The sequence below is a fragment of the Zerene cesonia genome, unplaced genomic scaffold (assembly GCF_012273895.1).
Source record: "Zerene cesonia ecotype Mississippi unplaced genomic scaffold, Zerene_cesonia_1.1 Zces_u004, whole genome shotgun sequence".
Taxonomy (NCBI): Eukaryota; Metazoa; Arthropoda; class Insecta; order Lepidoptera; family Pieridae; genus Zerene; species Zerene cesonia.
In genome coordinates, this window is record NW_024045134.1 from 1,893,381 (window position 1) to 1,911,701 (window position 18,321).

An 18,321-nucleotide genomic window follows, 5' to 3' on the forward strand; every position below is an offset into this window, starting at 1 on the left:
AAAATTAAACCTAGTTACTAAACAATATCCTCTCTCATATAATATTAATGCCTTGCTCGCTCAAGCGACGACAGTTTCCAAGGAAAGCCGTGTCAGCATATCTTTGCGGACTGTAGTGTCGTTGGGGCCGCTTGCCGCACTTAATTGGTGAATGCAAGAGTTTTAATAAAACGAGTAGTGTTGGGTGTTTTTTATAAACAATGTTTTCTTGAAATTCTGATGCTTTAGTGTGTATTAATTCCAGTTGTTTTGAGCGTGTTCGATCATATGTATTTTTCGCTTCTTCTCTAAAATTTTAGAAATATTTGTGTGGAATAGAATTTTAATTCATATATTCTCTATTTCATCCACCTCTATCGAATGATTGTTTTTGTTGATCTTACCTTTAAGGCGAACGCCTCGGAACTTTCGACTGGTTGAATCGATTTTAATGATGCTTTTTTTTATTTGAAAAGTGTTGCCTCCCGTGTGGTCATATTTAAATTTGTTCTAGTTTCGACAGTTTGAAGGCGTTTTAGTTTGCTGTTAAAAATATCAATGTATACGGGTATTTTTGGTATGATGCACGATGGAAAAAATAAATCGCAAGGACCTTTTGGACAGGCGTTTGGGCATTGACATTTAATTCATAATTCATTTATTTGCAAGTAAACATCTTATCCCACTAATATTATAAATGTGAAAGCTTGTGAGGATCGATGTTTGTATATGTTATGTTTGTTACTCTTTCACGCAAAAACTGCTGAACCGTTTGCAATGAAATTTGGTATGTACATAGCTGGACAAGTGAAATAACACATAGGCAACTTTTTATCCTGATATTCCTATGGGATACGGACTTACACGGGTTAATAGCTAGTTCCTCAATAAGGAATTTCACTCCCACACACAGACTTTCAAAAAGATATAAATGTTTTGTGCGATTGAATAACGAAAACCTAACAAACTCATATTTGTATGATCGAGGCGTAGCACGAAATATCTGATTCGATGAAACGGGGGGTCTACCCTAATTACTTAGTCGCAATACGATACCCTTCGTTAAAATCAACAACGCTTTGAAAAGTAACCCTGGCAAATGATGGCTGTAGGCAGATAGTCGGCACATAAACTCAGACTCAAAAACTCCAAGTCAAACTCAAACATTTATTTATTCCAGTTATCCACTTACCAAATTTCATTGCAATCGGTTCAGTAGTTTTTTCGTGAAAGAGTAACAAACACACACATATCCTCTCAAACTTTCGCATTTATAATATTATTAGGATTAGAGTTTGTAATTAATAAGGCGTGGAGATGATAAGATGTTATTAAAAGTGCGTGTGTTCTGTATGGATATATTATGTAAATGTAGAGACACGTTTCTGAATCGCGCAAGCAATGTTTTCGCTACAGAGCATATATACAACTTTAATATTACTTATTTGCAAAGATACAGTATATTTTTTAGGCATTTTCACTTTATGGTAACCTCTTCCAGGCAACGGGGGCAAAAGATAGAATCAATATTCATCACCTTTATCATCCGTCCCCTCCGACACATTTTGTGTCGGATACTTTGAGTTTTTTGATTTATAATTATTATTAAAACCACTTAAAACCATCGCGAAAACTGTACCACTGGTATTTATTTGGTAGTGTGTGGCTGGCTATTATAAAATATTTCAAAGCTTCTCAGCTTACTATGGAGAATACAAGTGATTTCTTCAAAGCACGTGTTTTGTCATCAACTTAGCCCCAAACACTCAAATTTATAGAGGTCCTTACTCCCTCCTCCTTAGGACATTGAGTCTTCATAAAAACATTCATCAAATTGTGTCGGTGTCTGCTTTGCTAAAATGACCTTAACTGGCCATTAGACGTTGAGGTAGGCCGCGCGACGCTAGCCGCTTTTGGTTAAAGACAATAAAAGCAATTATGCTTCCTGATGGGACATCTGTCTCCAATTAAGACGATGCTGAAACTGGTTTACAGCCAGTTATCGCTGACCACGTGTTGGTAGATACAGGGTCTATCTTGTTATCGTGTGGCTATTGGGATCAATGGCCTGCAGACGAGAGAAATGTGGCCGAATCAAGTGTGCATTGATGCATAGGTTTAGATTATGAGTTTATGACGTCATAGGAGGTAAACTCTGGATGTACTGAAGCGTTTTTGAAAAATCATTTATCTATAGAAAGTCAAAGTTTAATTTTTAGTTTTATAGCATTGAAATGCTTTATAAATGAATTTCTCAAGTCAAAGTTATTTGTGTCATAACTACAAATATTACTCATGCGAAAGTGAATGTGTCTGTCCGTCTCTTTATACGTTTAAACCATTGAACCGATTAGGATGGAATTTTGTATCGAAATAGATTACCTGAGACAGACATAGGATAGGTTATTCCGGAAATTCCCCGAGCACAGGAACTATTTGGGAAACCCCGTGGCTGCTTATCTTTTCATTTGACCAAGTTGGTCAAGGCGCGGGCGAAAAAATAGTAGGCTGATTTGATTTTTATCTCGAATTAACCCGGGCGGAGCTGGGACGAATGGCTAGTTTATTTATAAATAATATACCTTCATTAATAGCAAAATGAACATGAAATAAGTTAAAAAGTATTTTTACAACTTTATTTTACTAGATCATATTCTAAATTCAAAACCTGTTCGATGAAAAAATCCAATAATATAATGTATTATATACTATATAATATTATTACCTTTACCGTTATTCATTATGAGTAAATAAAAAAAACGATTAATTTCCGTATAATATTTATATAAGTGTCCAATGCAAACACGGTACTGTCTATGACACAGTTGTCCACATACAACGTAGGTAATATTTCTCAAACAAATACATATAAATAAATGGCCAAGTGTGAAGCGGTCCGCTCTGGCTTCGCCCATGGAACGTGATTTTCCTCTATGAGAACCATCCTTATCTATATATAGCATTTAAGGTCCATGGGGTACATTCATTTAATGTATTTTTGTAAGATCATTTAAATAGATGGATATAGGCACATAAAACCGAAAGAGTGGAAGAAATTCGATTCCATAGTCGGGATCACGGGTGGCCGAGAGGCTAGAAGATGCTACGGTATGGCAAAAGTCGCGGGTTCGTATCCCGCCTCGTGATAATTTTTTTTTATTTCTTAAAAAAAATTCATATAGCGCTAATAAAAGCACTAAAATAATGACTTCTGCCATAGAAATAGGCATATCTAATATACCGTTAACCATACCAATAAAATACCAATGGAATTAGTGAGAGTCGAACACGCTTCGATACGAATGAAGCCAGGTCGCTTACCACCAGCCACTTTGTTTGAAGTTAAAATACTGTCAGACAGTATAACCATACATGAGGCGACCCACCAGCTCCATCGCCAACCATCACATAAAAAAATAATAAAGAAATATCACCAAAAAGTATATATAATAAAACTTATAGCCATTAAAATCGTCGCTACGACGACAGCGTCGGTGTGTCGTCAAGTAAACAAGACCAGAAGGGAGGGTACCTTTCCCCTTTCCACGCGCACGATTTGCGGACGAATGTTTTAGTATCGATCCGTAAACAGAAATACATTAGCGTGATTAAAATGTTCTAACTGTTCTATTTTGATAACTGGGGAGAGTATTGAAATTAGGAGTAAATGTATGATGAAAATATTTTTTTCTGTTGCACGGATCGATGTTGGTCCATCAGCGTTAGATGGATGAGATTTCTTTTATTGCTTTTAGGTAATATTTCATTATCGGTCCACTTCGGTTTTGCACATGATACATATATAGCCTACTAGTTTCCCACCCGCGGATTCGCCTGCTTGGAATTCGGTTATATCGCGCGACTTGGTATGGCCTATAGTTTTTCCCAAGGTCTGGACTATTTGTCAAAATTGGTTAAGTGGTTTAGGTGCGAAAGAATCTTACATGATTTTATGTTTGACAATAAGGAACTTCCATAAAAACTTTCAACCCCTTGTCTTTTTTTCGCAATAAAAAGTATTCTATGTCCTTTCCCAAGTTCAGTTCTATCATCATACCAAATTTTATCAAAATCGGTTTAGTGGTTTAGGCGTGAAAGCGTAACAGACAGACAGACAGAGTTACTTTCGCATTTATAATATTAGTAGGGATATCTGTCCGCAAAATGATTCTATATTCATATAACATTTTCTAGTAATGGGATCAAACCCAAACCTTTTGGGTAGGCTTGTAATTTACCCTGATCCCAATGCCCATATACGTTTTCAGGAAATTCCCTAAACCCTGATTCAAGTACTCTAGTCACACAGTGTTAACCAGCTTATGAATAAATGAACATGCACTCAAACGCCGGCAATGGAATGGAAATCCAGCCAAAGCAAAATCGACGAACTGCATTCACGTTTTTACCCTTTTAAATTACCTCCCCTTTATCATGGAAGTGAATATTTATTAAATTTGGTATGTTCTGGAAAACAAAGAAAATCAACGTATAACTGCATTCGCTTTCTGTTGAAGAGAATCTTTGTAGGACAGAGAGTGGAATGGAAATCCAGCCAAATCAAAATACGGATAAGTGAATGCAAATACAGTGGGCCCTTGCGTGCTTGACGCGAATTTGCATACAATTGCCCTGTGCCTGCAATGATAAACTACGATCGATACCCCTTACACGAGGATTCACTGCGGGAGCTACATCTATGCTTCAAATGAGTTTGAAAAAGAACGCTAAAGACTTCTGAGTTCTCTATTCTATCTGTCTGTGAAAAGCAAACAGGCCTGTTTTGTACGTTTTCAATTGACGTTCTTAAAAACGAAGGAAGGTTCCCAATGGGAATGTTTTTGTTTTTATTACCCCCATAACTTTGGGTCATCAACCGATTCAAGCCATTCTTTTTGTGTTTGATAGAAAATTGTTGTCATTTGGTCCCATTTTGTGATCTGGACTTTTTGTAGAAAATATGAATTGACATGATTTTGCGTCCAACAGGAACTGTTTTCGAAAATTCTATCTCTCCTTGGTAGATCTCACTTCAAATATTGTCATATCCTAACCTTATCCTACTAATTTTATTAAAGATGAGTACGATCTGGAGGTTCGAGCATAGAGTGAACTCATCTTCTAAAAAATCGCGCTCAGTGAAATCTCAGATACAGCATCAGACTTTAGCCATAGATCTTCCTATCTATCGAAATGAATGCAATTCTGTGTACATAAATAGATATAAAATTGCATATTTAGTGGTTTCTAGAACGCATCAGCAATGGGACGGTAAATAATTGACTATCCGTTCATTATGCAACGTCGCATTATCCGAAACCCGTCATTACTCCGTCATTTACATGCAATAATGTGGTATTATTTTAAATTGTCTTTGTATTTTGATGTTCTCTGTTTAAACGTTTTATTTCGCTTTCAGTCCCACTAGTAATTATATTGGACACTAGCTGCGCCCCGCGGTTTCACCCGCGCAAGTCCGTATCCCGTAGGAATATCGGGATATAAATTGTCTGTATGTTATTCCAGTTGTCCAGCTGTCTACGTACCAAATATCATTGAAATCGGTTCAGTAGTTTTTGCGTGAGCAACAAACACACACACATCCTTACAAACTTTCGCATTTATAATATTAGTAGGAAGTAGGGTAAGGCCTCACCTTTGTTCCACTACTCTGCATCCGACAGATCAGCATTGTTACCAAAGCAAGGATATAAGGTGTCTTTGTAAAACGTGGACGGAACAGTCTGTGTGTGGTGACGGAATCCACTTCGCAATCAATGGATGTTTTGTTCTTTCACTGGCCACTTAACTGACTGCAAAAAGGAGGAGCATCTCAATTCGGTTATGTTTTTTTGCCTCGGAGCTTTCGAATTTGTGAACCGTTTCTGATGAATCCTTTTTTGCTTCAGTTTTTTACAATTTGAGGGCGAAGTTTTTTAGTTTAAAAAATACATTTTGGGAGTCGGTTAAAAATAATGATTCATTAACTAAAGCCTAAACTTAACCTTAAAATTGTCAATATGAGACCAAATATAAATGGGACCGCAAGGCATGAATCAACTTTTAAATAAAAAAACTAAACATAAAAATCGATTCGTCAACTAAAAAGTTATGAGAGTCACAAAAAATACACTTGAATTATCCTACTAATATTATAAATGCGAAGGTTTGTAAGGATGTGTGTGCGTTTGTTGCTCTTTCACGCAAAAACTCCTGTACCGATTGCAGTGAAATTTGGTACGTAGAATGCTGGACAAGTGGAATAACATAATGACTACTTTTTATCCCGATATTCCTACGGGATACGGACTTATGCGGGTGAAACCGCTGGGCACAGCTAGTAATATATATAACAACTCCTCCTTTTTTTCAAGTCGATTGATAACAATTTTACGTTGCAGTTGCTCTTAATCGTAAAAGATTGTTCCTTATAAGGACCAATAAATAACTGTTCGCATCGAATTTTTTGTATACTTTTATATTGATTTTATTTTCAACTTGTCCGGTTCGCGCTTAATTTGGCTTTTTTTTTAATTTGGGCCAGCTTCTATATTGAGCACAGATAAAAAACGCCAGTACATTTAAACAGATCGTTATTATTTCGGTGTGGGTTTTGTATAGCAGTAGTAATTAATGCAGCGAGTACGTCTATGCTTAACGAATTTTGAGTAGCTCTCGCTACCTCGTTAATTATGAGAGACGTCGATATTTCGCTGCTGAAATATGTTTTTGGTGCATTCGTATATATACTCTTGTTTAGGTTCTTTTTTATATGTGAAATGTTTTTTATTAAATTTAAGTAATTTTTTGGTAAACAATCGAGCAAATTTCTTAACTGTACAAGTAATTGCATCGGATTCACCGATCCAGAAAACTAAGAGGGAAATATTGATGAAATATTTCATTTTATATAATTTTATATGGCCTATAGCCTCCCTTCATAGATGGCCTATTTAACAATAAAATAATGTAATTTATAGTTTTATAGCATTGAAATGCTTTTATAAATGAGAAATTTTTTTGAAAGAATAGAAAAAAAGAGCCGAGAGGCTAGGCGTTACTACGGTTAGGCAAGAAACGTGGGTTCGAATTCCGCCCCGTGAATAAATTAAATTTTTCAAATCGGACCAGTAGTTCCCGAGATCAAGTAGTGAAACGCACTAGCTCTCCACAATTTTAGACCTCCTCCCCACAAAACCACTCAAAATTTTAGACCAATCCCTTGAAATATATAGAACGTTCCTCACGATAACTTCAACCTTCCAGCGGAGCCTCCCCCGTTAGTGAATGTGACGGTCCACGCGTCTACTATCCTCGCCATCATCCTGTGGAACGTGGCCGGTGACGGTGGACATCCGATCATAGACTTCACGGCGCAGTACCGCTCCGCGATGCCCGTCAACGGGAGCCTGGAGGCGTGGAGGCCGATCAGCCCGAACCATATCAGCCCTAATTCGGTAAGTGTGCCTAGCGTTCTTGTTATATATATTGATGTAAGGCTTTGTAGGGCATAATTTATAGGAATGGAAATGATTATAATTTAATTTTATTTAATTCCTACCTTGATAAAGTTACAATAAAACTGCCATAATTATGTAACTTTCTTACAATTTTGCAGATAGAAACCATGGTAGATATGACTTATATGAAGATGTCTAGACGGTAAAGTGGCGCAATTTATATTAATGGTAAAATTAAAAAAAAAAAAACAAAATAAATATCTAACGGATGTCAGGAATATTCCAGCAGCACATACATAGATCCATCTCAATAACTGTAATGGATGTGTGTTTAATTCCAGCGGCAGATAGACGTGTATCACCTAGAACCGAACGCGTCATACTGGTTCCGAGTGTGGGCCAACAACGTACTTGGCCCGGGGCCGCCCGTGGAGGTGCTCGCCACTACGCTCTTCAGCGATCAGGAGGCTGGTGAGTGTTGCTCTGTTGCCATGGTAATGGCTGCTGTGGTTACTAATGATGTTGTATTTGTCTGATGTGTTCCAAGGTTAAAAACACCTCTAAATGAAGTAAATTGAAAGTATTTTTTATTTTATGCTTTACTAACATTATAAATATGTACCTAGTACATCGGTTCTAACTAAATTTTATAGAATATATAGCTATTTATTGGATTGTCTTCCGTCGGAAAATGCGAAAGAGACTGAAATAATTTCATTTTATCACTAATGTAGTGATAAAATGGAACCTAAACTATATTAAGACACATGAAACAATTTCTATTGTTATGAATTGCACATTTTATTATGTCATTCACGTGGCACCCGGACAAAAAGTACTCTAGCGTACGTTCATACATCCATCCATACTTATGAAAGTAGATTTTCTAACGATCTAAAAGTGAATAAACAATAATCTATCCGTACATACCATCCACAGAGCTCTACAAGCACTTCCTGGAAGGCGCGGAGACGTTCGACACGCGCACCTGGGTGGCCGCCGTGTGCGTCGTCATGGGCACTCTGGCCGTGCTCGCGGCGGGCACGTGCGCGGTGCTCTGCCGCGAGTGGAGGCGCTCAGGTGAGCCGCGGATGTAGCCCCGCCCGCTGCCGCGACTCTACTTCCTGTTCTATATGTAGAGATGGTGGTGGAGCGGTAGAGTTTACATGTGTGACTCTACCTTTTTATTTAGACGGTACATAGGGGTAGAGTGCTATAGACTCTACATATGTAGAGATGGTGAGGTGATAGAGCTACATAGATTCTGCATACAGCGTGACTCTCCTTCCTGTTTTCTACGTAGTAATTAGACGGCGATAGAGCTACGCCACAGACCCTGGTCTTTACAAGTGCCACAGCTCGGGCTCAATGCGCTGCCGAGACTCTACTTCTTGTTTTATACCTAGCTACTGCTAATAGTAGCTACCCTTATTATATATCTAAGTTAAACAAGCAATAATTAATGGTAGAGACCACGATATCCGGTGTAGCGTCCCTAATCATGCAATTGGATTTATCACATTTAAATATGAAGATACCAAGATTTTACCAGAGAACTTAGAAATAAACATAGATTGCTGTGTTTAAATGGTTATTGTTCATAGATTATACTACAATATCTAATATAAGCAAAAAAAAAATATAAAAAAATCGCTTAATGGTAGGAAGTGTAGAGCCAAGCCGCCATGTTTTTTTCTATAACTAAGATGAATGTAGGGTAGCCTTTAATAAAAGATACACGTACATAAGTTGGTAGTTCTATTTAATGGCAACATTCCATTAAATTCTTCTGCAAATGGCTTTTGCCACTAAAAGCGCAAAATAAATTAATAAAAACCATATCAATCATAGATAGTGTCTATGGTTGATTTTGACTCATTTTCGCCTGTAATAGACAATTGTTATAGTCTAGATGGTAGATGGCACTTATCTCTTTCTAGAATTAAATACAAGAACAATAAAAAAATGAGCAATACAAAAGCAATGCAAATATATTACTAGCAAGTAATTATTATATTTTTACCTAGGGTACTAAATTTATAGAAGGTTCTTGGCACAAACCTAACTAGGCATACATCGTGTTATTTTTTATTTAAAAATAAAAAACAGCAATAGTCAAATCGAAATTAAGTAGTATCGCCATTTAAATAAGGTTGAATGTCGGTTGTGTGTAATTGTCATTACGTCAAATCGCAACGCGGGCAATCAATTAAAACCATTTGTCACCTCCTCAAACCTCAACTATCTTGTCACGTCAATTCTCTTGTCACGGTAAATCTCTTGTCACGCCATCGTGTCGTGACACTGCGCCGCGCAATACGTTTTGAGTCTGTTTATTCAAAATTGAATAAAATATAACACGACATATAACATATTAAATACATATCTTAATATATTTTACGAGTTACTAAGAAATATAATACATATATATGTTCTATAGAAATTTCAATTAAGCCTTTTGATAAAATGCACGCTTTTGCAGGTTTCTTTATAGTACTAAAATGACAATTGTGCCAATATATACTTATATATTTTGCGGCAAAATATTCTCCAATTTATTTATTAGGATATTTCAATACATTTAAAAGATGTGACTTTTTATGTAAAACACTTTTTAACGATCTACTAATGGAGATTTTTTTTGTGTTTGGAGATTTTTTATCATTCAATGACAACTTTTACATTAAAATTCTTTGCTCGTGTTTAAATATAGACATTAATTGAGGTGTTGTGCCTTCATGCGTATCTCTTAAATGCACGCTTATATTAAGGTTTTATCAGATTTGTTAAACTTTTTCACATTTTCTTAATATATTCTTAGGTAAGTCATGGACCAACGGCTACTAAAAGTCAATTATATCGTAGCTAGCGATCGTAGTTTGCAAATAAATTTTCCTTTTTGTGCCTGGACACCCGTCCATTGGCAACTTGATATTTTTCGCTAGTTTTTGCTAGATTAGTGATAAATTTTGGGGTGTTGGAGTTCAGATATAGCTTATGCTTCCATTAGATGATAATAAATATAAAAAACAATGTCACAGACATGAGAAAAAATATGTTTTAACTAGAAGTAGGGGAATTTTTACTAGCGTATACGACGGACTTGCCAAATTAATTATTAGTTAAAATCAATTTTGTGTAGAGTTTTTTTTTGTTTTAAATTTAGATTTTTGTAAGAAAACAATTAAGCCTTGCAAAAAAATGTATAGCTTTAAACGGACCTAGCAATAAACATAATCGATAAATAAATAAAGATTTAAACCCACTTCAGATAGTGAAGTTATATGGCTAACGTTTCAGATAATATTCGACTCTATCTATATTAGGATAAGAGCTATTTTGGCACTAACTAGCTTCCAGGGTACTTATCTATCCAAGTCTTATGATCGCTTAGGACCACTTTACACATATCTATTAGCAAACGAATTACCTTAGTAGTGCCTGTAAGAAACTAAGACAACATTAAAATAAACTGTTTTAGGTACTTATTAAGCAATATTTGAAAAAATGTTTTCCGTTTGCCTATAAAGTCATTAAACTAACATAAAGTAACCCATAGTCACTACTTTTTTTTATTTTGTCTGTGGTTTAATTTTTTTAACACATGGAAGAAATAAAAAAAAGTTTCCATTAAGTACAAGAAAAATCCATACCTAATTCGCTATTCCAGTTCCAATTACTGGGAAAAGTTTTACGCTGTAGTTGTATGAGACATTTATTATTTTCTCAATTAAATTTAGGTTATTATTTTGTCTATTGTTCCGTATAACTTTATAAGTACCTATAAAACAAAGATAATGTATGACAAGCCTTCAATATTAAAGTCCCTAATAGAATGTTCCACACAAAATCTATCCTACTACACTATAGAATCTATAATTGAATGCACATTTCAGCTTTAAACTTTAGGAATTTCTATAATATATTTACACTCATAGATTTTATTATACACTTCGTAGATATAATCGACCATAATAATATAGTATAAGTGAAAATAGTGAATTAAGTTGAATAATTTGCGAGTCATGAGGCGGAGTAACGTGACAAATAATATATATATGTCCTGTAAATATATTTGCAATATACATTAATATAATTAAATTCATAACCATATCATATAGTTAGAAAAGATAAAACATAGAAAAAATGACATCCTTTATATATGTATGACCCGTGCCAATAAATGAACAAATCAGAAAATTAAATGCTAAAGTAAGAGCAAGATAGTGCTGTATTTATTTCGTTAGTGTAAAAGAGACAGCTTTTTTGTTATTCTTTATTGGCGCAGGTTATAGATAGGTTAGTATTATTACACTTTTTGCAGCAGATTTAGATATAGATTTTAAATATTCCCAAAATTATGACTAATTTGTATCCGAAAGAGAATTTAAATCGTTTAAAATGGGATGGTTCACTCCTGTGGGAACTTCAACTTCTATATAGGTAAGGTTTCTTATACAAGTTTTTTTTTTTCTAATTTTCTATATAAATAGTTAAAGAAGCAATAGCGGTGCCCATTTACAAAGCAATTTGCAAAAAAATTTCAATAGTTTCGTGCTATTTTTTTAATCTCTAAAAACGCAAACAGTTTTAAGGGTGTATAAAGTTACATTTATCATATTCCAAGCGCTTATTGCTTCTTCAGCTACCCGTTTTATAATCTCAATTGAAACTGAATAACCTCAACTCGCATAACTACTTGCATTGTCCCGATCCTCCGCACACAGGAGTGAACACCCTACAGCATGATGCATAACCTCGAAACTCAATTAATAATTCATTTTATATTCATTCGAAATTTTTTCTTCTTTCTCTTCTATCGCACGCTTGGACCGCGGGACACTAACACTGGTTATGGTATGTATGACGTATGCCCTTCCGCCTTGCTCGATGTAGAATTTACTGAGGAGCCAGATGTCATAGAGCTAGTTCCTAACATCATACTGAACCCCGGCTTCATGGAGACCGACCCCGTGCCCAGGGAGGGGCGTGGGGCATTCATCAAGTCGGCGGAATGCCCCGGCCCCGGGAAACCGAGGCGAGTTTGATTCGCGTCCATACTCAACCTTAGGATATTCTATCTCAGCGATCCTGGCCTATTGTCATGATCCGAGAACGATGGGAGAAATTCAGGATTTTCAATGCCCTTTGCGAGCGATGCTACTTTCTATTATGTCGTTTATTTGAAAATGTTTAAGAAATTATTTGGTTTCTCATTTTTATGTTATAAGCATTGCTTATCGAAGTTATTGAATAAGGAGTTTTATGTCCAAAAAGCATTTGGCAAGGGTAAAAATGGACATATCAGAATGTAATGTGGTGGGGATAGAATATCCTAAAGATTGACGATTTTTTGGAAATTTAAATAACTTTAATACATTTCGAGTCGTTTTTTAAAATGTCGTATTATACTATTTCACGATACACAGGGATGTCTAAAATTTGTCTACCTATAAACGTTTTAATGTCAATCAAATATTCAGTCAATTATTTTTCGATATAGCAACACTTGGCATATTTAAAAAACAACTCGAATGGGCTTAGCTTGTAAAACTGAGAGAGAACTTAGCATAAGTTTAAGTATTGGGGCTGCCATATATATTAGAAGATTGCAACTTGTTATGAATACGTACAATCCAGCTTTTCGACGATGGCAACCCTGGCACGAGGTTTTTTAGTGATATTGCTTACCGTTCGCAATAAATTGTTAATGTTGCTAGCTGTGTACATATATAGTAATACTTGTGTTATGGATTTACAAGTGTTTATGGATCTCAAATGAATGGATTGATATGATGATTTATTGTGATTTTTTACTGTGATTATTTTCCTTCCAAATATTATTGCAGTTTTATTTTAATAATAATATACGATATGCTTATATATTTTTGTATTCGTGTCATTGTTGCTTATGATGTTAAAATGTAAGTAGAATTTAATGTGAACGAATGACCGAGTAACCACAGCTTATATATGTCCCGCGACCAGAGACAATATGATGAAAATGTTGCAAGTAGTGAAGATAAAATGTGCTCACAAGTTAAATTTTAAAATGTATGATATCATGAGACATATTTGTGCATTCAATAGTATAAAATTGTAATATTATATAAAGTGGTTGTTATTAATTGGTAGAGCATTATTTTTGTACACGTCATAAGCATATCACAAGCGCCTTAGAATAAAGAATATAAAATATATCAAATTTTAACCCTGTCCATTAAAAATTGCCCGCTGTTTGCTAAATTAAACCACTTCATATCGAGGATTTTTCCCAATCATAAATAATGAAGCAATATAAATATTTAATTTGGTGAACAGTGCTGGTGTTTTTCATAATCTTGCTGGCTTTGTATTAACTTAAATGATATTATTCTGGTCATACTACACTACACTATACCTTCTATGCGTGTCACAAAACAATTCCTAGCTATGTTTATTAAATACTCTCCTAGTGCGCCATTAAACGCACAGTCTTATATAAACCCTTGTATACTACATGCTACTCTCTTCTATGATATTTGAATTTAGAATTAAGAATTTCCTTTAGCTTTTTTTATAAAATATATTTAATTATCTGTGCAAATTCTGTCCCTAAACTTTAAACCATTCTATTGTCTCTGTTTATAGTTCCATTATTAAAAAAGGCCAGTCAATTTCTATCGTACACCTCATAACGGAATAGTAAAAAAGTTTTAACCGTAATTAACTTATTTTTGTATGAGCGTAATAAGATATCAAATGAAGCGTTGTTAATTGTAACTAATTTGGAGATAAGTGCTTTTATAGGAGTTAGATTTAAGCGGTTTATCAGTGAAATGTTGGGTACTGGTAGTGTTTAATCTCGAATTTTTGACGCAGGCAATCTTTACAAGCGATGCTATCTGGATTGAATTAATAAAATAAAAATATTTATTACTATTCGTTTTTTTAATGAATATTTTTTCCACGTATACAAAAATATATCATGAATATAGTGTGTAATGGTTTTGTTTGTTTATTTCATTGTTTATACAAACTTTTAGGCCGTAATTTTTCGTCATTGGTGAGTTTAATAGCAAGCTTGTAACGTCAATGCCTCAGTCGATATAAAATTTGACGCGAAAACAATACTAGATAAAAGTTAAAGATATATCGTTAATAGATTTAGGTGTTTTCGCTAGATCTAGATGCACTTAGGATAGCCCGAGAATCAAGACTGGGTCGATGGGAGGTTTTATAGGCGACAATATATTGTGGGCTGCTAAATTGTTTTTGTAACTGGCAACCGTGATCGAGTATTGTGTTGTTATCAGTAGTTATAAATACGCAGTGTAAACGGTAAAATTGTTGTAGTTGCATTCCTATTGTTAACTGATATTTATAAATTATTATACTGTGGTCTGATGCTAAAAAGAATCATTTTCATCGTAAAAATTTGAATAGTGGTTAGAAATTAGAGATATGTTTCACCTTAATGTTAAAACAATTTAAAAGACGTACTTGCTCCTGCTAATTTGTGTGAATGTTGCAATATTTTTCTTGACTACCGGTCCTTTTTAGTTTCAGACTTCAGTACATAACGAATATTATTGTATTAAGACCAGTTTACAGGTTGCATGGAAATAACTTTGCACGGTGGCTGCGGCTTGGTAGTGGCACATGGCAATGGTAGCTTTTTAGTACTCTGTATTTTTTACCGCTTTATAAAAAGGTAAGTTTTAGTATTTTCTTACACCTACAGTGTTCGTAGCTGCTGTAAAATTGTGTCATGCATAACATGTCCTAGAAATATCCCTTTTTCTTCGTGTTCTTCACAAATCAATTCATCTTGTTCAAACGTCGTTTGTTGTCTATGGTTCTACAGTAAGTACATTTTCTATGGAATTTGGAAAACGCACATAGAAAACTTCAATATAGCGTTGTTAAATAATTTTATAAAAAATTTTTCTTTCTTTATTCAAAACTTATTCGTTTTGAGTTTATATGTGGTATTTTTCAATTACACATTTGAATGTGTAAGTTTAAAAGGTTTCAGTTCGGACAATTATTTCTAAGCTCATATCAGATACGTCATTTTCATATAAAGATTTTTACTACGTCTGTCATTCGTATACTACATACGGGCGGACGTAAGACCACCTCTGTAAAAGAACAAGAAACAGAATTCCACCACACACGAAAAACATGCATAGACAAGAAATCTTTTCACCTCTCTATGAGTGTATTTGAGGACTTAAATAAAACCAGTTTGACTTTTAAGTAAAACGGTTTATTCATTTGTCTGATGTATCCCAATTAAACGAATCGATGTCACGTTATTTTGTCTCATGTCGTAATGTAATAGTTATAAGCAATCCACCATTTAGTTAAATACGTGTGGCTTTTTATGTTAGTTAATCTTGCACGGATGTTGTGTTAAATATTTTTCTCTTTATATATTATATTCAGTGATACCTTCGCTGTGATTTTATGGTACATAATTATAATAACTATTACGTTTAATTATTGCATGAAAGCATAGACAACAGAGGCGCAACATTTTCTTTATATGGCAATAAATGTTTTCGTTTGCCATTTAATAAGAATATCACAGTTCAATGTTGCTAGCCTATAATTGTATTTTAAGTTAGAAATAAGAGAAGTGACTAATCGAGAAAAATAATTAAAAACCACTAAAAGTTTATAATTAATTTCATTGTTTCAACTCGCATCTCTTATAAGACTTTAATTTTTTCAATTATTGATTTTCGCATATTGAAATAGAAGGCTGTCTTATTTGATAAGCCAGATCTTTGAACGTCTCCCCTATGAGCATTTCAATGTTCATAACACATTCCGTTGAAGTTTGTATCCACTAAATAATTATAATCAGCTAGTTTATTCACCAAATCTCAATTATAACTATTTTACTTTATATTAAAGTAATATTTTAGGTTAAGATCGCCTTTTATAAGCACGTCCATGATATAGGGCAGCGAATGTATGTTATTTTGCCTATATATAACTTATTCTTAAGGCTATGTTACCAAATTATTCAATTAATTGGCAATATTTTTCTATAAGTAAATATAAGGTTAGCTTTATTCGGACCGGACGAGAAAGGCAGAATAGTTATTTGTCGGAGCCTACTTTAGAAAAAAATATTTCGTCTATGGTCACATTGTGTTCGAAATATGAAAAGTTTGGCGGTTAATGTTGATGTGAAGTAGACTGACCAACTTTTAATTTTCTGTCTTCCTGATTCGGGTCATCCTAATAGATATAAGCTTTACAAAATATCATTTTAAGAAACAAACGCGAGATTAGACAACAAAAAGCGCTTTAAGTGTTCTATCAATGTTGAATAGTATTGATCACCATCCCATAAAAGGCTCGCCATAGACAATTTTCGAAATAGGCAAAATGTTCTGAAGTTAATGTATTCCACTTTTTTTCCCCTATAAATGGTTCAAATATTATGATAAAACAAAAATAAATCGGTAATCGGTACATAATATCGTCTACTTGACATACCCCTTTCGTACAGACGAAAGTTGTCTATGGTGTTTTGAAAAATAACCAACAAATGACAATTTAAAGCAGGGCTTCGTTTATACTTTAATTTTTTTTTTTAATTTCGGCACATTCCTTTAAACGAGAGTGATTTTATATAGCTGTTTCACTCTAATCCGTTAAAGTGGGCACTCGAAGATATATTCGTCCTGCTTACTTGTAAAATTGTAAAATAACTAAGAATCTCATTGGATCCCAAATGAAATGTGCAATACTACTTGTATGTATCTTTTAATTATACGTTGAAAAATTGAGTTGAATTTATCTAAACCTTTTTATATTACAAAAATTATAATTGTTTACGATGTTTTGGTTACTTGTAACATAATATGTTAGGTATTAAGTTAAAACCTAAATTTATATGCTGTAACAAATACAAAATACGTCATGTAGATATTAAATTAATATTTTGAAACCATTTCTCAATTAAAATCTTGTTTTAGAAATTAATTTATTTTTAAATATTCTTCATGACAAAACTATGCACTCTTTGTTCTTATTTCAAATTCTAGAGTTACCATTATTATTTTTGCACGAACTTTTGGTATAATTTTATAGGTACACTATGGCGTATTTCGTATGAAGTTGTTTTGTTTAATTGTTGTACAACATTTATGTAATCAAAGCGAATATTACTGAAGTACAATGCAGTTAAACAGTTGTTGTGATGTTGGAAGCCATTCCCATTAAAACTACTTTTTACACAGACATTGGTTTCATTTTCTTTGAACACACTTCTACTGAATATAATTTATTATCATCTGTGTTCAATGCCTCCTTTATTATCCTATTCTATCCTACTCCTACTATAATATTATAAATGCGAAAGTTTGTAAGAATGTGTGTGTGTTTGTTGCTCTTTCACGCAAAAACTGCTTAACCGGTTGCAATGAAATTTGGTACGTAGATAGCTAGACAACTGGAATAACATTTAGGGAACTTTTTATCCCTACGGGATACGCGGATAAAATCGCGGGGCGCAGCTAGTTAATTCATAAAGTTTTACAATAAAATTTACAATGGGTATCTATGTTTTAGTTTTACATACTAAGTTCTGTCCTGGGTTCGATCCCCTTCGGAATTAATTAAATAATTGTCTTAAAACAATATACGATAACAATGTATTACGTGTAATTATAACAATGTGTTATATAACATAAAACTATTTATTACATAAATTTAAAGACTAGTGGATTTATTTTAGTAATTGTATCGTTTAAGCGATCGATGCGATAAAATACAATTTATATAATAAACTTTAATATTGTTAGAGGTTACTGAACCGGTTTTGAATATTATTTCATCAATAAAAAGCCCATATATCTGTGAGTATCATAGGCTATATTTG

At 34.0% G+C, this 18,321-nt stretch overlaps 1 protein-coding gene across 1 annotated transcript in view; it reads left to right on the forward strand.

The window, feature by feature from the left end:
* The window catches only part of LOC119838659 (Down syndrome cell adhesion molecule-like protein 1 homolog), a 52,475-nt gene extending 34,792 nt beyond the window's left edge, over window positions 1-17,683 (forward strand). The window contains exons 4-7 of the mRNA XM_038364719.1: window positions 7,246-7,436; window positions 7,781-7,910; window positions 8,379-8,519; window positions 12,336-17,683. Of these exons, the coding sequence (XP_038220647.1) occupies window positions 7,246-7,436; window positions 7,781-7,910; window positions 8,379-8,519; window positions 12,336-12,487 (614 nt within the window). The 3' untranslated portion in view covers window positions 12,488-17,683. The remainder of the gene's footprint in view (window positions 1-7,245; window positions 7,437-7,780; window positions 7,911-8,378; window positions 8,520-12,335) is intronic.
* The last annotated feature ends 638 nt before the right edge of the window (window positions 17,684-18,321 follow it).